The sequence below is a fragment of the Cherax quadricarinatus genome, chromosome 7 (assembly GCF_038502225.1).
Source record: "Cherax quadricarinatus isolate ZL_2023a chromosome 7, ASM3850222v1, whole genome shotgun sequence".
Classification (NCBI taxonomy): Eukaryota; Metazoa; Arthropoda; class Malacostraca; order Decapoda; family Parastacidae; genus Cherax; species Cherax quadricarinatus.
In genome coordinates, this window is record NC_091298.1 from 68,331,507 (window position 1) to 68,353,060 (window position 21,554).

The following is a 21,554-nucleotide window of genomic DNA, read 5'->3' on the forward strand; positions in this document are numbered from 1 at the left end:
AAATTGAATTTTGTGCAGAGATTTAAAAGCTCGTGTGAGTGTGAGTTTTCATCAGAGCTGCCTCCTGGTGTTATTACTGCAACAATATTATTTGCTATATTCCTCCATTTTAGGTGCCTTAAGTTGAAATCCCCCAGGAGCAAGATGTTGGGTGCAGGAGCTGGAAGATTTTCCAGACAGTGGTCAATTTTTAACAGCTGTTCCTGGAATTGCTGGGATGTTGCATCCGGAGGCTTGTAGACTACCACAATGACTAGGTTTTGGTTCTCGACCTTCACTGCTAAAACTTCCACTACATCATTTGAGGCATTAAGCAGTTCTGTGCAAACAAGTGATCCATTGTAAGTCTTGAAAATTTTTGGTTCTGGGACATCAAGTTACATGGGCCCATCATCAGTCTGCATCTCCATATTTAACTAGGTACTATGCTTAATGTATCTTGCTCCTGCAGTGGCTAGAAAAGTTCGTCAGCACTGCCTAGTTTCCCCACTCTTGTACTAGATAAACTTAAATTTAGGGTTGAAGGACTAGTTGTGTGCTACATATGTTACCATGTTCAGGATTCAAAATAATTTAGCTAAATGTGACCTGAAGAATGCCATAGTGGGATGAGAATGGGTAGAAGATGAGATCATGTGACTCCTGTGTTGCTGGGTAGGTGGTACTTTGCCTGGTTGAATATCATGTATGCTAATGTTTTAGTGAACAAACTTCCAAGCAGCTGGCCTGCTGCTGCATGTTCTTGTGTTCTTAACTCGCCCAAACATTCCTTTTAAATGCCTTGATGCTGGTGTGGGGCCCTTTATCCAAGGAATTTAATCTGTTTTTCCATTCCTTAGATTGAATCAGGTTGCCTTCTGTGTGCCATGCACTATGATCCCTATGGGTTTAGCACTTCCCCTAAATATAATACAGTAATCCAAAATAGTCCATGGATAGTAAGTTTATTCAGGTACAGGTACACACAAATACATAAATAATCATACATAGCAGCATATGTGTAGGTTACCTAGAACAGGGGTGGGCAACTCTTGGCATGTGTGCCTAACCTGGCAAGCCAACAACTTCTTTCCGGCGCACAAAGCTCTGGTCTCATCTCAAAAAAAAAAAAAAAAGCGACATTTATCACATATCCATTCCAAGAAAAGCGAGGAAATAGTCCGTCAATTTGAAAGATTATTCCACCACTTTTCGTGAAATTGTGTGGATAACATTAGTCAGGTGCTACTTTACATGCCCTGATTTCAGTTTAACCGTTCATCATACAGTTCGTACTACTAACCAGAACAGTGGTTTTCCCTCCTATTTTCATATTTATGATTAATACAGTATATGTAGTATATCACTGTTACAGATTCTATTTGCATTCTGCCCTTTACAGATTGTACAGGATGTCACGACCACCGGCCAAGAAACGATATTATTCAAATGAAGAGGATATTTGAGAATTTGAAGAATACTGGACTGAAAAATTTGGCATGATTAAGAAAGATAATAAAGTATTATGCATTTTCTGTTCTGAATCAGATATTTGTAGGACTTCTTCTGTGAAGAGACATTTTGAAACTGTTCATAAAAACTTAAGCAACAAAACTGAACAAGAACAAAGGGAATTGATTTCTCGTGAAATGAGCAAGACAAAAGAACAACCGGATATTTTGAGGAAATTTATTTCGGGTAGGCCTAGTTCCAACTTAGTTGCTGCTAGCTTTGAGGTCTCCAAAGTTATTGCTCAACATGGAAAGCCACTTAGTGATGGGGAGTATATGTATTACAGAAGCATGGTTACAATGTGCTCCTTTCCTTTTTGACAATCTTTCAGAAAAGGAAAAGATTATTCAGCGCATTAAAGATTTGTCTGTGATTAGAAAAATGGTTAAGGATAGGATACTTAAGCTGGAGAGGAATGCAGCGGAACAATTAACAATGGATTTGGCTTCATGTAAATTCTTTTCTATCTGTGTTGATGAAAGCACAGACATTACATCATCATTTAGTCTAGCAATTTTTTCTCTATTTTGTAGTGGTGACAAAGTATGTGAAGAGATGATTAATCTTGTACCACTACCTGAGCATACCACTTGGGCTGAAATATGTAAAGCAGTTATGAATGAATTATCTATTCGACAAATTGACATTTCAAAAATAGTATCCGTTACAACAGATGGTGCACCCAACATGACTGGTAAGGAAGCAGGATTTGTAAATCTGTTTGTAAAATACAGTATGTTGGTCATCCACTGATAGGCTTTCATTGCATCATACACGAGGAGGCTTTATGTGCAAAAGCTGGTCTAAAAGAACTTCAAGAAGTGATGCAAACAGTCACCAAGATTGTTAATTACATTTCTGCACGTGCTTTGAATAAAAGACAATTTCAGAATTTACTGAAGGAGGCAGGTTCAGTGTACAATGTACAACAATGTTCGTTGGCTTAGTCGAGGTTTTGTTTTGAAACAATTTGCTGAATGCCTGGATGAGATAATTATCTTTTTGAGTAACCAATAAGTGTCTTATAAAGAAATGTCTGATACCATGTGAGTTTATAAACTGATTTTTTTTCAGATTTTTGCAAACATTTAAATGATTTGAACATTAAATTACAGGGCTCAGGTAAGATACTGGATGTTATGTTTGATTACATAAAGGCATTTGAAATGAAGCTATGGGGTTTTTAAGATGGATATAGATAGTGAGAGGTTTAGATACTTTCCAAACCTGAAGAGATACATCAGTGATCTCCCAAAGGATGACAAACCTGAACACCCAAAGTTTTCGAACACTATTTTTAAACATCATTGAGTCAACTATTGAGCGGTTCTCTACAAGGTTTGCTAAGTTCACAGAACTTGATGAGACTGCAAAATTCATTAAGTTTCCAGACAGTATAAAACTGGATGAACTAAACTTGCAGATGTTTTCATGGATAGATATGGATGATTTTGAAATGCAGTTGATTGAATTTCAAAGTAGCTCAATTTGGAGACAGAAATTTGTTGCCCTAAGAGGTAACTTGGAAAATATTGAAAAGGAGCGATTAGAGACGGGAGTAACAGAGAGAAATGCGGAAAACGAGGTATTAAGGACTTGAAATGCTATTCCACAAAATTTTGTCTATCTGAAGAACCTTGCAACAGCATTACTATCTGTTTTTTCATCTACTTATTCTTGTGAATCATTGTTTTCAGTGACGAACTTTGCTAAGTCTCATAATAGGAGTACAATTACGGATGAAACTAGTAGTACATGTACTGTACATGCATATCTCTCAAGGTCACAAAATATAAGCCAGATATACATTATCTGTCATCAGTGATGCGGTAGCACAAGTCTCATTGATGGTAAATAAATAAAATGTCTGCAGTTTTTCTCTCAAGTTTTGATTTGATGTTTTCTGCTAAAATGGTAAATATTCACTTCTGTTTAATATAATATGTAGTTTTGTAGGTAAAATAATTATACTGTATTTTCTCTGTGATTTTTATGTATCATTCTTAAGGGATTAAAAATCAATAAAAGAATATCTTTAATTTTATATCCTTTTGTTGTGTATTACTCAAGTAAAACGACTGTCATTGAGAATTGTAATGTACTGGAAAAACTTTATTGATCTAATAAATCAAATTATTGTTTACTCTTTTGCTGATGCTAAAAATAGCATTTTTAAATTGTGTGGATGTATATCGCAGCTAGAAATACATTTAAAGATTGTTAAAAATTATCCACGCTATCGACAGGGAAGAGCAACCTTTAAGTCAAAATTCCGTCAAAATATTTTCCATTCATTCAACATCGTGGTTTACAGAATCATTCTTAACAATATTGTCTGATTTTGCTGATACAGTGTGATTTTTTATTATTTGAAAATTTTGTCACACTACCTAAAAGACACCAAATAATATGTTCCCATAAATTTTACTTGGTACGTGAGATTTTGTATCGAAGATTTGGCCAAATTTGGCACACACACTTAAAAAGGTTGCCCACACCTGTCCTAGGTAACCTACACGTTACTATGTATGATAATTGTACTTATGTGTACCTGTACCTAAATAAACTTACTTCCTGGAATGGCCAAGATAACTTCCAAAATCCTGAAGTTACTTAACTGAAGTGTCCGTTAAGTAATTATAATCATAGGGGAACACAACCTGTAGGGGTCATACAGTACAGATAACAAGTTAATGTTTAGGTATGGATATTAAGGAAATTAGATTTAAGTTTTCAATTTCAAAAGAAAAATTTATTCATATTATTAGCTCAATAATAGTAATACAAAACTGTATACATATTAAAAGAAAAAATGCTAAACCAGTACAACTCTGTTTATTACCCTAAGAAAGCCAAGCATTATATGTAGTTTATTCCCCTCAAGGGAGGTTCCTCGATGCTGGTGAAGGGCTCTTGATCTAGGAACTGGATCTGTGCTCCAGCTCCCTGAATTGAGCCTGAATACCTTCCATCCCTCCACATGCGCTGTACAATCCTATGGGTTTAGCGCTCCCCCATGATTATAATATTTATTTTAACCCTCAAGGGAGAGTCCTTGATGCTGGTGAGGGGCTCTTGATCTAAGGGCTTTAACCCGTGTTTCAATTCCTTGAATGGAGTCTAAATGTCTTCCATTCCCAGAGGCACTGTATGACCCCCTGCAGATTTAGCATTCCATGAATGTAATACTATTGTTGCCTGTTTCTACTGGAGTCTTACGTTATATACTCCCCACAATGCCACGACCATCATGTCAGCATGTCGTACTATTACGTACCCAAATTGTATTATCAATTCTTAGAAGTGCTAGTACAGCATACCTTCTGAACTAAGTTGCTCCAAGTATTGTCATCGCGCAATGTACTCGAGTTTACACACTGTACGAGACACCAGCTTCTCTGTCACTTGAGGTTATGTACTGTGTTGTATACAGAAATGAAAATAGACTCAAATGGAAATTTTATTGTGATTTAAAAATTTGAAGGTAACATTATATACAGCTCTCAAATATATAAAATAAAATTATTAAATTTCATCTCTTTGTTAAAAATATACTAATTACATGCCAAGATTTGAAAACTTATTAAAAAATATCAGGAATGATTTTTTCTACCTATCGCTGACAATCACAAAGTGACAAAGTTTCTAGTACAGTAACATTTTTAATGAATACAGTTGCTACCCACCTTCACACCTGTTGGCAACAATGTTGATCTGATCTGCTCTATAATAAACTACATTCTATTAAACCGTGTATAGGTTTCTGGCTGTCTTCTTATCATCAGTGTCGAGGTTGGGAGACTACTCTCTCCTGTCTTCGCATCGGCCACACATGTCTTACTCACAGGTATCTCATGGAGAGGCACCCTGTTCCATTCACTTGTATGTTCTTACATTTACTTGTAAGACGAAGAATGAGGGAAGACATGATCGAAGTGTACAAGTGGAACATGAGTATTAACAAAGGGGATATAAATAAGGTCTTGAGGATATCTCTCCAAGAGAGAACCCGCAATAATGGATTCAAATTAGATAAGTTTAGATTTCAAAAGGATGTAGGCAAGTATTGGGTTGGAAATAGGGTAGTTGATAAGTGGAACAGTCTTCCTAGTAGGATTATTGAAGCTAAAACATTGGGTAGTTTCAAATTTAAGTTGGATAAATGCATGAGCGAGAGGGGTTGGATTTGAGTGGGACTTGCATAATGAGTAAATAGAATCATCAAAACTTATTTCTTGGGTAGCATTGCAAATTGGGTTGGGCAAATATTTTGTTAATGGGAAGGATTGTTAAGGACCTGCCTAGTATGGGCCAACAGGCCTGCTGCAGTGTTCTTCCTTTCTTATGTTCTTGTGTTTTTATGTTCTTATGCAATTGTCAGGTTCCAGTTTCTGTTAGCCACATTCTGTTGGACTGTCCACTCTATCAACGAGCATGCAGAATTTACCTCCAACATTGTCACCGCTCTACTGTCCTTACTTTAACTTCCCTTCTTGCTGATAGACCCTTCTTTAACCCAGACTCTCTCACTGACTTTTTGACAGGAACTGATTTACTGCACAAACTCTGATGACGATGCCTCTAGTACTCCTCACGGCCCTTTCTACCTCAATCTCTTGCTACCATCTACCCCTTGCTCTGTCCACTGCCCTGCTACACTCCATGACCTAATAATCATCCCTCTCCCTCTTGCTACCCATTACTCCTGCATCCCTCCTTGCCCGGCGGTGCTGTATGACCCTTGTAGGTTTAGTGCTTCTATTTGATTACAATAATAATTAATGAATACAGTATTAACAACATCCATGTTTAGAAAGCGCATCACTGCTGTAATGTTGACTTAAAAGATGCCAGCATCCCTAGCCAAACTGCTAAAAATAGAGTTTTGATCCGCTAGTAAGTTGTCTGGCGAGTCAAATTCTGCCACCTTTCCTTTCTCTAGTACCAGCACTCTGTAAAAAAAGATGAAGAATTATTGTAGTAAGTAGATCATTTCAAGAATTAATTCTTAAATTTAAGATGAGTCAAGGACTATCCATTATTATCAAAGATATATATATTTCCCTAGGGATATAAGAGTGTTGGTAAAACTATACTCTCATACATTCCCCTCTTTGCCTCCACAGACTCCTAAGTGCACCGCTCACCCTTTTCCCCTCATCAATTCTATGATTCACCTCATCTTTCATAGACCCATCCGCTGACACGTCCACTCCCAAATATCTGAATACGTTCACCTCCTCCATGCTCTCTCCCTCCAATCTTTCATCACCTAATCTTTTTGTTATCCTCATAACCTTACTCTTTCCTGTATTCACTTTTAATTTTCTTCTTTTGTACACCCTACCAAATTCATCCACCAGCCTCTGAAGGCTGGAGGCAGTGGAGATGTCATGTCTGAGGGCAATGTGTGGTGTGAATATAATGCAGAGAATTCGTAGTTTGGAAGTTAGGAGGAGGTGTGGGATTACCAAAACTGTTGTCCAGAGGGCTGAGGAAGGGTTGTTTAGGTGGTTTGGACATGTAGAGAGAATGGACCGAAACAGAATGACTTCAAGAGTGTATCAGTCTGTAGTGGAAGGAAGGCGGGGTAGGGGTCAGCCTAGGAAAGGTTGGAGGGAGGGGGTAAAAAAGGTTTTGTGTGCGAGGGGCTTGGACTTCCAGCAGGCATGCGTGAGCGTGTTTGATAGGAGTGAATGGAGACAAATGGTTTTTAATACTTGACGTGCTGTTGGAGTGTGAGCAAAGTAACATTTATGAAGGGGTTCAGGGAAACCGGCAGGCCGGACTTGAGTCCTGGAGATGGGAAGTACAGTGCCTGCACTCTGAAGGAGGGGTGTTAATGTTGCAGTTTAAAAACTGTAGTGTAAAGCACCCTTCTGGCAAGACAGTGATGGAGTGAATGATGGTGAAAGTTTTTCTTTTTCAGGCCACCCTGCCTTGGTGGGAATCAGCCAGTGTGTTAATAAAAAAAAATTAATAATATATATTTTATTAAAGTCCCAGGTGGGATAAAATTAATTATAAACAACAATTGGAAATAACTGTAAACAACAAACTTTATAAAGTTTAAGGTGAAACATTTACATTATATTCATGGCAGGGAGGAGTGCTAAACCCATAGGGGTCATACAGTGCCTAAGGGAATGAGAGGTTTACCTGGAGTTTACCTGGAGAGAGTTCCGGGGGTCAACGCCCCCGCGGCCCGGTCTGTGACCAGGCCTCCTGGTGGATCAGAGCCTGATCAACCAGGGTAATCAGATCTGATCCAAGGAAGAGGAGCTTTACACTAAAGGAAAGAAGTAATGTACTAATGCACTGTTTCTCTTCACAGCTTTGTAACTTAAAACATGACTCACTTTTTCTTGTTGAAGAGTCTCAAGTAATGAATTTTATTATGATTATTACTGCCTTAGAGAAAAGAAATAAACAAGTAGAGACAATCCTGAAAGCTAAAAGTAAAATTAAAGTATGAAAAAAGAGCATAAACTGGAGTGGCATTTTGTAAGAAATATTCAACTGCTGGGTTTTATTTAATAAATGTATGAAAGAGGGGAAGGTACCTAGGGATTGGCGGAGAGCATGTATAGTCCCTTTATATAAAGGGAAAGGGGACAAAAGAGATTGTAAAAATTATAGAGGAATAAGTTTACTCAGTATACCAGGAAAAGTGTACGGTAGAGTTATAATTGAAAGAATTAGAGGTAAGACAGAATGTAGGATTGCGGATGAGCAAGGAGGTTTCAGAGTGGGTAGGGGATGTGTAGATCAAGTGTTCACATTGAAGCATATATGTGAACAGTATTTAGATAAAGGTAGGGAAGTTTTTATTGCATTTATGGATTTAGAAAAGGCATATGATAGAGTGGATAGAGGAGCAATGTGGCAGATGTTGCAAGTATATGGAATAGGTGGTAAGTTATTAAATGCTGTAAAGAGCTTTTATGAGGATAGTGAGGCTCAGGTTAGGGTGTGTAGAAGAGAGGGAGAATACTTCCCGGTAAAAGTAGGTCTTAGACAGGGATGTGTAATGTCACCATGGTTGTTTAATATATTTATAGATGGGGTTGTAAAGGAAGTAAATGCTAGGGTGTTCGGGAGAGGGGTGGGATTAAATTTTGGGGAATCAAATTCAAAATGGGAATTGACACAGTTACTTTTTGCTAATGATACTGTGCTTATGGGAGATTCTAAAGAAAAACTGCAAAGGTTAGTGGATGAGTTTGGGAATGTGTGTAAAGGTAGAAAGTTGAAAGTGAACATAGAAAAGAGTAAGGTGATGAGGGTATCAAATGATTTAGATAAAGAAAAATTGGATATCAAATTGGGGAGGAGGAGTATGGAAGAAGTGAATGTTTTCAGATACTTGGGAGTTGACATGTCGGTGGATGGATTTATGAAGGATGAGGTTAATCATAGAATTGATGAGGGAAAAAAGGTGAGTGGTGCGTTGAGGTATATGTGGAGTCAAAAAACGTTATCTATGGAGGCAAAGAAGGGAATGTGTGAAAGTATAGTAGTACCAACACTCTTATATGGGTGTGAAGCTTGGGTGGTAAATGCAGCAGCGAGGAGATGGTTGGAGGCAGTGGAGATTTCCTGTTTAAGGGCAATGTGTGGTGTAAATATTATGCAGAAAATTCGGAGTGTGGAAATTAGGAAAAGGTGTGGAGTTAATAAGAGTATTAGTCAGAGGGCAGAAGAGGGGGTGTTGAGGTGGTTTGGTCATTTAGAGAGAATGGATCAAAGTAGAATGACATGGAAAGCATATAATTCTATAGGGGAAGGAAGGCGGGGTAGGGGTCGTCCTCGAAAGGGTTGGAGAGAGGGGTAAAGGAGGTTTTGTGGGCAAGGGGCTTGGACTTCCAGCAAGCGTGCGTGAGCGTGTTAGATAGGAGTGAATGGAGACGAATGGTACTTGGGACCTGACGATCTGTTGGAGTGTGAGCAGGGTAATATTTAGTGAAGGGATTCAGGGAAACCAGTTATTTTCATATAGTCGGACTTGAGTCCTGGAAATGGGAAGTGCAATGCCTGCACTTTAAAGGAGGGGTTTGGGATATTGGCAGTTTGGAGGGATATGTTGTGTATCTTTATATGTGTATGCTTCTAAACTGTTGTATTCTGAGCACCTCTGCAAAAACAGTGATAATGTGCGAGTGTGGTGAAAGTGTTGAATGATGATGAAAATATTTTCTTTTTGGGGATTTTCTTTCTTTTTTGGGTCACCCTGCCTCGGTGGGAGACGGCCGACTTGTTGAAAAAAAAAAAAAGTATGAGAATCATGATAGTCATCATTTGATAAATGAGATCAATAGAAAAATGACAACTGACCAACCATGAGATTATGGTAAAAGTCATCAATATCTTAAAAACTGGTAAAAACTAATAATTCTATCTGTAATGATTATCATAGCTTCATATGGTTGATTTAATTATTATTACAAAAGAGTATACCATTGGGAAAGTGCAACTAACCTGTCATAGTCCATAATGGTTTTGAGACGGTGAGCAATGGTCAGCACCGTACACTCTGCAAACTGTGAACGGATGGTAGCTTGGATAATGTCATCAGTTTCCAGGTCAATGGCTGCAGTTGCTTCATCTAACACCAGAATCCGAGACTTACGCAGAAGAGCCCGAGCAAGACACACAAGCTGCCTCTGTCCAACACTGCAAATTGGTAGTTGATCAGCACACCAAATAAAATAAATAGGTACCTGGATGTTAGTCGACTGGTGTGGGTCGTATCCTGGGAACAAAACTGACCTAATCTGCCCAAAATGTTCTACATAACAAGGGGCTTTCTACATAGTAGTCAGCTAGGCCTGTATACCTTGTACATTCTTTCTTCTTTCAACGCACCAGCCATATCCCACTGATGTGGGGTGGCCCAAAAGGAAAAACGAAAGTTTCGCCTTTTAAATTTAGTAATATATACAGGAGAAGGGGTTACTAGCCCCTTGCTCCCAGCATTTTAGTCGCCAATTATGACACACACGGCTTACGGAGGAAGAATTCTGTTCCACTTTCCCATGGAGATACCTTGTACATGTACTTGTAAAAATAAAGACGAATTATTATTATTATTATAAAGTAACAATAACTTACAAAAACTCATGTCCATGGTCTGTAAGAAATTTTCTGCAATGAGAAGGCTTTTCTTGCAAGTGCACTGGTCAAATCCATATCCTTTACCTTGTTACAGTATGTCAGCATAGTTGCTGATCCTCCTTTACATGTGTTGTATGCATAGATTAGTTGAGTATCATAGTACCATCCATGTGTTTATATAGAAGATCCCTTAGGCCTGTGATTGTATGACGTCACGGGATACAGCATGTGAGTGAGACGAGCTGCCTCGCTCTCACTCGGCGTTTAGACATCCAGGCAGTGACACGGCAGGCTGGGCCCATCCATTCCTTACCACAGTCTGACAATACATATCGTTACCATCCAACAAGTGAGTTTACCTTATCCATCATATCTCCTTAAGAACCCCTATGACAAATTGGTGGTAATGGAGGGCCTGTAATTCTGACGATTACAGCGATTTCTGGAGATAAATTTCTACTGAGCCGGCCGCCATCTTGTGAGTAGGCCTGCCGAGAAGGTTAACGCTCGACCTAGCCAGCCAGCTACCCCCGCAAGCGTCTACCAGCCTCTACATTATTCACTGGTCAGTCTCCTTGTATTAGTGTTTATCTGCTTATTTGCATCACTCCCGAGGGGTTGACCCGAGTTTGCAAAGTAAACCAGTAGCCAGTCTGTGGTGAGGGAGTCCAGTCCAGCCTAGCCTACTCCATCCAGCCTTTGCCTGCCAAGCCAGCTTTCCACCCCTGCTATGCTCATCGTCAGAAGTTATCAAGCTATTCTGTATGAAGGGTTAAGATAAGCCAAGCCAGCCAGCAACTAACCCAGGTGACTAACCCAGTACTCAAGCAAACCACGTGGGTACAGTCTTCATCGCTTGTGCTTCAAGCTCCAAGCCATTCTGAGTGCTTTTTCATCCCTGTGGTGTTGTGGTATTTCGTGGGTTTGTTTTAAGCCAGCCAGCTTAGAGTTTGCGCGCCAGTGAGAATGTCCCCAGTGAGGCTTACGCTGTTCATCCCATAGGCCCAGTTACCACGTGGTCTCGCCACTGCGGCCTCAGCCCTGCCTCAGCTGCCTCACTCACCAAACCACTACCACTGTTTGTAGTCTTGCTACGGGTCCTAGCACCATATTTTAAGGACCACATAGGGGGTCAAGAGCTAGAGTGTGTCTTCATCAGTGGTGCCACCGTTGAAAGCCTCCTGTGTGAGTCAATCGTCGATGTAAGCGCAAATTCTATGATCACGTGTGGACAGTAGCCAGCCGCAAGACAATATAAACATCCTCCACCACCATCTACCTAATTCTTCACCAAGTCGTTACAGTGATAATATTTTTCATGGAGACATTTGCGAGTGTTGAGACATTTCTTTTTGTGTTTCCAGTGATTTCTTAGTGACATTCAGTAACTCTTGATTAGACTCAGTGTTCATTATATACTGTTCGCAATATTTTTTTTTTTATCTTCTTAATTCAGTGTTAATTTTTGTGCATAATTTCATGTCTGTTGTGTTGTGCTTCTTTTTTTTTTTTATACTTGAAGTAAGTACCTTAGTGTTTTTTCCTTGTGTGCAACACATATGAGCAGTATAGAACTTGTGTTTCCACTTCACAATCACCTTGTGTTCTCAGTATTCCAGTGAAGTAATTCAGTAATTTATTACCTTATATTCTGCATCACAACTCAGTGTTATGTGTTATATTTTCCTCCCAGTATCTGTGTATTCTTGCCAGTTTATTTCAATTTTCTCAGTGTGTTGAACATTTTTGTGTTAATTCTTTTCATTTAGCCAGTGTCTAATTTGTCTTATTTCCACAGACAATATTGCCATTGTTTTGTGCAAGCAAGACAATTATTATCAATTTTTTCACACATCAAGTTTCATATCAAGAAAATTCTAGTATTGTGTTTATATTGATGTGTTGTGTTCTGCATCACTGTAAGTGTTCAAACCTTTTGTTCTGTGTTTTTGCACCTATTATTTTTCATGTTTCATTGAACAAATTCACTCTTAGTGCAATTTTTAAGTTGTTCATTTAAAGTAAATTGTTCTTTTGCTTGTTCAGTAAGTGTTGCTTAGTTGCAGTTAAGAGTTAAAGTGTTCCCTCAGTTCATTCCTTGCTATATTTTCTTTCCTTGTAAACTGTATTTTCTTGTGTGTGTAATTTTTTTTTATTATTGCACATTGACTCATTTTGCAATAATTCTTGTGCAAGCATTGTGTTGCCATTTAAAATTTTTCTTTCAGACATTTTATGTAGTGTTGTGCAGCACTTTTGATTAGCAATTGTTATTTGCAGTATTGCTACAGTTTATTTCAGTGCAGTTTCTTATGCTCTGTTCTGTGCATAATATTTTATTCTTTGTGTGCCATTTTATTTTATTTTTAGTGAATTGTTTCTCCCAGTTTGTTTTAATTTTGCACAAGATTTATTGAGTCCATTTTAACATTTTTGATTGATTCATCATTTTACTGTCGAATTTCCCTATTGCATTGAGAGTAAAGACAACTCACTATGCCACTAATTCAATTTACAGTAAATTTGAGCAAATTAGATTTGAGTAAAGGACAAGTTCTCTTGATTTTCAGTGTTGTTTATTCAGTTGAGTACAGTGGACCCCCGCATAGCGAACTTAATCCGTGCATAGCGAAATGTTCGCTATGCGAATTAATTTTCCCCATAAGAAATAATGGAAATAAAATTAATCCGTGCAAGACACCCAAAAGTATGAAAAAAAAATTTTTTTACCACAAAAAAATGTTAATTTTAGTACACACAAACTGAAAAAGGCATGCACAATTACATGACACTTACTTTTATTGAAGATCTGGTGATGATTGATGGGATGGGAGGAGGGGAGAGAGAGTGTTAGTGTTTAGAAGGGGAATCCCCTTCCATTAGGACTTGAGGTAGCAAGTCCTTTTCCGGGGTTACTTCCCTTCTTCTTTTAATGCCACTAGGACCAGCTTCAGAGTCACTGGACCTCTGTCGCACAACAAATCTGTCCATAGAGCTCTGTACCTGCCGTTCCTTTACGATTTGTCTAAAATGGGCCATAACATTGTCATTGAAATAGTCACCAGCACGGCTTGCAACAGCTGTGTCAGGGTGATTTTCATCCATAAAGGTTTGCAGTTCAACCCACTGTGCACACATTTCCTTAATTTTTGAAGTAGGCACAATGGATTCCACAACTGGCATAGGCTTCTCAGGGTTAGCCCCAAACCCTTCAAAATCTTTCTTAATTTCCATACTAATTCTCACCCTTTTTACCACAGGGTTGGCACTAGAAGCTTTCTTGGGGCCCATGGTCACTTATTTTCCAGAAACAGCACCGAAAACACTGTAATAATACGAAATATTCCGAGTGTATGCTTGAATGTTACCGCGGAGGCTGGCTGGTAAACAATGGGACGGGCGGCACATGTGAGGCTGGCTGAGGCCGCACATTGGACGCGTCTCGGACGAAGGTCGCTGAGCGGGTTTTTGTCCACTATGCAGGGCAAAATTTTGGCGAACAAAGCATTCGCTATGCGGATTGTTCGCTATGCAAGGCGTTCGCTATGCGGGGGTCCACTGTATTTTCTTGTGTGAGTTTCCTTGCTGGAGGTGCTCCTCCAGCTCACACATAATACTGTACAGCCTTGAAGTGTCACAAGTAACAGTACAAATTTCCGTTGAACATGTTTGCCTCTGGTTCCAAAGCAGGGGCTGCTGCAGACAAACCATCACATGGTTTTTAAACCAGAGTCTTATTTGTATTCACCAGTCTTGAGATTTGGCAAAACAGTGTAAAGGTGTGCTTATCTTTACTGAATGAAGACATTTTGTACAAAAATAGTTTTAGTCTGCATGAAAAATCGTAAGTCACGAGATACAACATTTTTTTTTTTTTTTCAACAAGTCGGCCGTCTCCCACTGAGGCAGGGTGACCCAAAAAAGAAAGAAAATCCCCAAAAAGAAAATGCTTTCATCATCATTCAACACTTTCACCACACTCACACATTATCACTGTTTTTGCAGAGGTGCTCAGAATACAACAGTTTAGAAGCATACACATATAAAGATACACAACATATCCCTCCAAACTGTCAATATCCCAAACCCCTCCTTTAAAGTGCAGGCATTGCACTTCCCATTTCCAGGACTCAAGTCCGACTATATGAAAATAACCGGTTTCCCTGAATCCCTTCACTAAATATTACCCTGCTCACACTCCAACAGATCGTCAGGTCCCAAGTATCATTCGTCTCCATTCACTCCTATCTAACACGCTCATGCACGCTTGCTGGAAGTCCAAGCCCCTCGCCCACAAAACCTCCTTTACCCCCTCTCTCCAACCCTTTCGAGGACGACCCCTACCCCTCCTTCCTTCCCCTATAGATTTATATGCTTTCCATGTCATTCTACTTTGATCCATTCTCTCTAAATGACCAAACCACCTCAACAACATAACTGAAATAATATCCGAGTCGAAGTCTTTTCACCATAATGCCAAGTGTAAGTTATTCAACTCACAGTTGATTACTATTTTAAGTTCAACAGTAGATTGTTATTTAAAAGATATATTGCATAACAACTCTTAAGACTCACACAAGTATCAAAATGTGCAACTCCCCTGCACACAACCCCATGGCAACACAGTGCATGCGTGTATTCAGATACCAGCTAGTTAAGGACGAAGTCTACAAAATACAGCGATTAAACAACACAGTCCTAGAACAGGCTAAGTCCACAAGACTGAGTCCACACTAGTCAATAAGGAATTAGAGTTTAATACACTCAAACATAAATAAAAGCTAACAACATGCAAACTGAGTCAAAGTCAATCCCAAGACATATAGTATATGCCACTTAAGCACACAGTATGTCCACACAGGAAAGATTCATTAAAAGACACAATACTGTAGACACCTCTGTCTACACCGTAAGTTCACAATGACATAATGTAAGATGTGTGTGAATGAAAGTGTAGCAGTGTTTTAATGATACTCTGAATGAATTTCTGAGAGATGACTCTTCCTCTCCGTGGCTATATTCAACAATCTAGTTAAAATGACAAGAGTCCACACTATGGACATATACTGCAGATGTAAGACAATGATGTATGACCCTTGTAGGTTTGGCACTTAGTTATGATTGTAATAATAATACTAATAATGTGTTTGTAAGCCTAGGTTAATAAGAGACAAAACAACAGTATTGTCACCTGAGGTTTGCACCTCCTTCATCAACAGTATGCTGTAGTCCAAGTGGTTGCCCTCGAACATAGTCACGGAGGTGTGCCAGCTCTAATACTTGCCACAAAGAATCATCAGAGTGGGTTCCAAAGGGATCAAGGTTTAGCCGAATAGTCCCACTAAAGAGTACAGGCTCCTGGAAAAAGGTGCAGTAATTGCATTTATGAGATCTTTTGACAAGATTTTTTTTTATCTGTACTGCATCTGACATTATTACTTACACATTTATGTCTGTGAATAAAAGTTCAATTAAATTTAGTTAAATCCTTTCTTCAACAATATAGTACAGTCATCCTTAAATATTCATGGTCTCATGTAACCATGGATTTCAGTTATCAAACATTTTTACTGAAAGGTAACCAATGAGAAGATTTAATTAGCCAACATTTAATCTAGCTATGCCTAAATTTCTTTCTTTTGATCATTATTTCTTATAAATGACAATATTAAACAGATTACAGTGATATATGGCAAAGATAGGTCTCTGAAACACAAAATAAACCCAAAACTAAAGCAAAATTTGCTATGTAGACTTAACTCTGTATTATTCACTGTACACTGTAGTGTAGGTGTATCTACACTAGTTCAATAATTATATATACCTGAGGAATAATACTGAGTTGCCTTCGTAGTTCATGAAGGCCAATCTTTGATATATCGATACCATCAATTTCAATGTGACCTCCGGCAGCTTCAATGAGACGAAACAGGCCAAGAGTCATGGAAGTTTTGCCTGCACCAGTTCTTCCTACAATTCCTATCTGAGGAAAGTTTAATATTCATATTTGTATGTTTAGCTGAACAAGAAATAAGCTTGCTGTCTCTGTCTATCTCTCTCTCTCTCTTTCTCTCTCCCTCAGGCACAAAAACCAATGATGCTAAATGAAAAAAAAGTTGTCCCCTAACAGGTAAAAACTCAATGTGAAATGCCTGCTGACAAATAATTTTGAGTAGCAAGCTGTATAAATATTAAGTTTTCAAGGAAGTTTCTTTCAAAACGTAAACAAGAGTACAGTACGTAAATAAGCCACACCTAGGAGTCTCCTATGTGTGGCTTATTTGTGTACTGTTCCAGTCATGGTATTGTGGCCTTTTTTATTCTTTAAAGTACAGTATGTTGTACTGTATATACTGATAAACAATATCTGTGTAAATTTAGGCCTAGCAAATTATAATGTAAGAATTTGATGACACTAGTATAATATTTATAATGTATGATCATTATTAAATAATAATGTTGATGTCAGTCTTATTATTTACGGTACCTTGAATAATAATGAATCTCAAACAACTCGTAAACGGCCCAAGCGTATATATACGTTTTTTCAACATTTGAAAGTATGTAAAAAAGTAGATCTTTTTTTTGTTTTTCTACATTTGAAAATGTGTAAAAAAAACTTTGATCTACTTTTTTTTGTTATATTTGAAAATATGTAAAAAAAACTTAGATCTACTTTTGTTTTTGTAGCACTACACATGTGAACGTAGATCTGCTTGGACCGTTTATGGGTTAAAATAACAATGAATTCAACTTATGCTTGTAGCATTTTTCTTTCTTGCCTAGAAATAACCTACAAACTTTAATCATATATAAAATAGAAAATTTGTAATTAACAAATAATAATTGTTGGACTTCCAGATAAAGTCAATGGAAAGAAATTAATAATAAAGAGAACAATAACAGAAGAGCAGTCAGAGCAAATAAGTTAAATAACATATAAATAATGAGTGTAAATGTGATGTAATGGTTTAGAAAACTGACAAACTGAAGAATGAGAGACTTGTGCAATATTTGAGATGCTTTAATGAAGAAACATTTCACCAGCCAGTGGTTTCTTCAGTCCAATACAGAGAAGAATGGTGAGAGACGTGGAGGAGAATGAGGTAATCGGTCCCTCAGCCTGGAGTCAGTGTGTTCAGTCCACAAACTCCAGGCTGAGGTAATGATTATCTCTGCAAGAAGTCACTAGCTGGTGAAACATTTCCTCAATTAAGATTCCCAAATGCTGCACATGTAAATTCATGACAAGATGAAGGGAAAGAAGAAAGAGCTCAAAATATAGAACTCTACACAGAGGTTCATTTATGTAATGAGAAGCAATATTAAAGATTTCATTATTATTAATAATGCCTACCTTCTCAGCAGGCTTGAAAGTACAGGTGATACCTCGCAGTACAAGATCCAACTGAGGTCTGTAGCGAGCCTCATAGTTCACAAATACAATGCTGCCTTTCTCGGGCCATAGAGGTGACAGTTTAGGTCCTGTTGTTCTCAACTTAGTCTCAGTTTCTTTCTAGAAAAATGTTGAAAACTGAAGACTTATTTCACTTTAAAGGTACGTCAGTCCAATATTATAAGAAAGTCATGTGAACTAAGTGAAATATAACTTACCAAACACTGTTTGTGAAAATATATCAACATGTAATATACAGTGGACCCCCGCATAACGATCACCTCCGAATGCGACCAATTATGTAAGTGTATTTATGTAAGTGCATTTGTACGTGTATGTTTGGGGGTCTGAAATGGACTAATCTACCTCACAATATTCCTTATGGGAACAAATTCGGTCAGTACTGGCACCTGAACATACTTCTGGAGTGAAAAAATATCGTTAACCGGGGGTCCACTGTACAGTGGACCCCCGGTTAACGAACTTTTTTCATTCCAGTAGTATGTTCAGGTGCCAGTACTGACCGAATTTTTTCCCATAAGGAATATTGTGAAGTAGATTAGTCCATTTCAGACCCCCAAACATACACGTACAAACGCACTTACATAAATACACTTACATAATTGGTCGCATTTGGAGGTGATCGTTAACCGGGGGTCCACTGTATATGTTTCAGGTATCAATTGACTTTCACAGAAGCATTAATAAGCAATTCACAGAATTTTAATTATATTTTAATAAGATGTGAAGTTATGATGTAAACTCTAGTGTATATTACAAATTTAAATAACACCAGACAGCACATTACAAATCTAAATACAATATTTCATAGTGAACAAGACGCTCCGGTGTCGAGAACTTACCCCCTCAATTCTAAGCGGCTAAATTTTGGAAAAAAAGATAAACGGTACTTCAGCCTCAAAGATGCTAGGTAAATTTTCAAGACTTATACTATTTGGAAAAAAAACATCTTTAATGCCATAAAATACAATAAATTCTGGATATTAAATTTTCACTTCAAATTAATGCACTGGTGCTTATGTACAATGCTTCTTTTTAACCTGCCAGCAACACTTTGAGAATTTGCCCTACTATCTGCTTTTCTTACCATTTCTATTACATTGGTGAAACAAGCCTTTGCAATACACTAAAAACAGAACATGAAAGAAATATTCACCTTGCCTTTGTCAAATCATTTTAGGGACTATAGTACTATACTGGAGGTGGGAAGTACAGTGTCTGCACTCTAAAGGAGGGGTTTGGGATATCTGCTGTTTAGAGGGACATTTAGACTGCCGTGTCTTCATGCCTCTGGTAAGATAGCGATAGTGTGAATGATGGTGAAAGTGCTTCTTTTTCGGGTCACCCTTGCGTCAGTGGGAGATGGCAATTGCATTAAAAAAAATAAAAAGGTATCCCTCAAGTTGGTGTTCTAAAATTATTCTTCCCTCTTTTAGCCTTGACAGACAGCATCATGATGATTTTTTTTTTTTAACTCGACAGCCCTCTCCTTCCAGGCAGCATAACCCAAAGCAGAAAACACAGTCACTATCATTTATTCAACTGCCATTTTTCTTTTATGCCCAAAATGTTGTCTTTCCTAAGTGATTCACAAGTTATTCCTGGCATATTGTACACCTACTTAATCCCATTATGGGGTAAAAACTTTCAATCATATTAAGATTATAATTCCAAACAACACTGCAAAATTAATTACAATAAATCCACGGGTACTTATAAAAATGTCTTACGTACATACACACAGTAACTAGGAGAAACTTACCTGTATATAGTCTCGAATGCGTTCAACAGATACAACATCGGCTTCCATTTCTGATGTTTGGCGAACCAGCTGGCTGAGCATGTTTGTGACCTGAAGACAGGTGTAAGTCATACAACAAAGTCAGTCACATTAATGCCCCATATAATTTTGCTATATCACCATTTCTCACTGTTAACCTTGAATAAATATCAATGTTTTCCCGTACTCACATTGATGGCGTATGTTATGGAGAGTCCTACAATACCAGAACTCAGCGTATCTCTCATGGCCACAGCTAAGATAGATGCAGCTAAAGTGATGAAGTTCCCCATTAACTCTAACCTCACCCCAAGCCACCTGGGAGAGAAAATGCCATAAAGAGCTCCACTATATACCTAAAATTAAAATGCAAAAGAAGAATGTCAATTCTTGTTAATAAAAGAAAAATGAAAGAGTGGAGAGTGTGCATCAGAATCCTGCAACATTACCATGATTGGGACAATACACAAATAACTCGCACATAGGAGAAAGAAACTTATAGTGGGGTTTCAGTTTGACTCGGACCATTTACAAGTCACATTGTGACTTGTAAATGATCCAAGTCGGACCCAAACATCCTCATAAGCTTCTCTCTCCTATTTGTGGGTTATTTGTGTACTGAAAAGCTCATATGAAGGTAAGATTTTTCAGCTTCCTCTTAGAGAGATGACACAACCAAAAGCATTAGCAAGAAAACATAATAATTATTTTTGATATACTAGTGGTTTATGTGACCACCACACCAATATCTCTAAGTACTATGCTGATTTAATGCTACAGAAGATTTTCACGCATTTAAAATTAAACCAAAGGCTTTATTATGAGAGAATAAAATGGGAGCATTGTGAATGGGTTTTCAGCAGATTCTATATACTGAAAATACAGTACAGTAGTTGTATTGTACAAGTAACAGGAACACAGAAAAATGATTTTTTGTAGCCATTTTCCTACCACACCCACATGCAAGTCAGTCAGTCAGTATGAAGCACAGAAAATACACAAAGTATAGTACACGCATAAATAATGATTACTCTAAAAAACTGGCTAAACTAACCTGTTAACAACAATGTTGGTATATAATGCTTTTTGCCAGTTATCAATCTTCATATCTGATGCTAAGCAGAAGCTCTCTTCTCTCCTGAATGCACGTATGGTTGAAACGCCTGCCAGACAAATGACCTAGAGGTCAATAACTGATTGTAAAAAGCACAGGGTGCTGACAGACCAGCAGATATAGAAGTTCATTGGTCATTAAATAATGAAGAAAGCTAGTTGAGTAACAATTCAACTAGGCTTGGATTAGAAGACAGATGATGTTTCAGAAGAGAAAATCAGGTCAGTTCTCATCACTAATGCATGGATTAGTTATGAATTATTCCTGCCACAGTATTAGTGACTATCATTCTAACACCTGGTTACTGATTAGTGAGAAAGACTTGTTGAATCTGAAGGGTGCGACTTGTTGAATCTGAAGGGTGCATTACATGTGAGTCTGAGTTTAGGTGTATCCTGGGCAAGGGAGGTTATAGCATTAATGCCAACATAGAAAATCTTTTGTTCTACATTCCAAGATGTATTATATAACAATATCACGGGGTGAGCCTTAAAATTAAAAGAATTCATATTAAATAAATGAAAAAATTAAAAAGAGGATGTGAATTTATACAAAACATTTGTAATACTCAAAACAAGGTGATGATGTAAGAGCTAGTCATAATATTTAAACAATGCCAAATGAACAGGGTGACCCAA

The 21,554-nt window shown here is 37.9% G+C and overlaps 1 protein-coding gene across 7 annotated transcripts in view; it reads right to left on the reverse strand.

Annotated features, from left to right (window-relative positions):
• Positions 1 to 4,938: 4,938 nt before the first annotated feature.
• The window catches only part of LOC128686962 (multidrug resistance-associated protein 1-like), a 75,200-nt gene continuing 58,584 nt past the window's right edge, over positions 4,939 to 21,554 (reverse strand). For 6 of the 7 annotated variants that reach the window (XM_070082681.1, XM_070082684.1, XM_070082677.1 and 3 more), the window contains 9 exons: positions 20,857 to 20,965; positions 19,994 to 20,120; positions 19,785 to 19,874; positions 18,865 to 18,882; positions 17,963 to 18,121; positions 16,430 to 16,588; positions 15,797 to 15,963; positions 9,970 to 10,164; positions 4,939 to 6,443 (listed from right to left, as the gene is read on the reverse strand). In XM_070082681.1, the coding sequence (XP_069938782.1) occupies positions 6,332 to 6,443; positions 9,970 to 10,164; positions 15,797 to 15,963; positions 16,430 to 16,588; positions 17,963 to 18,121; positions 18,865 to 18,882; positions 19,785 to 19,874; positions 19,994 to 20,120; positions 20,857 to 20,965 (1,136 nt within the window). In that variant the 3' untranslated portion in view covers positions 4,939 to 6,331. The remainder of the gene's footprint in view (positions 6,444 to 9,969; positions 10,165 to 15,796; positions 15,964 to 16,429; positions 16,589 to 17,962; positions 18,122 to 18,864; positions 18,883 to 19,784; positions 19,875 to 19,993; positions 20,121 to 20,856; positions 20,966 to 21,554) is intronic. The other variant, XM_070082678.1, reaches the window with a different exon arrangement.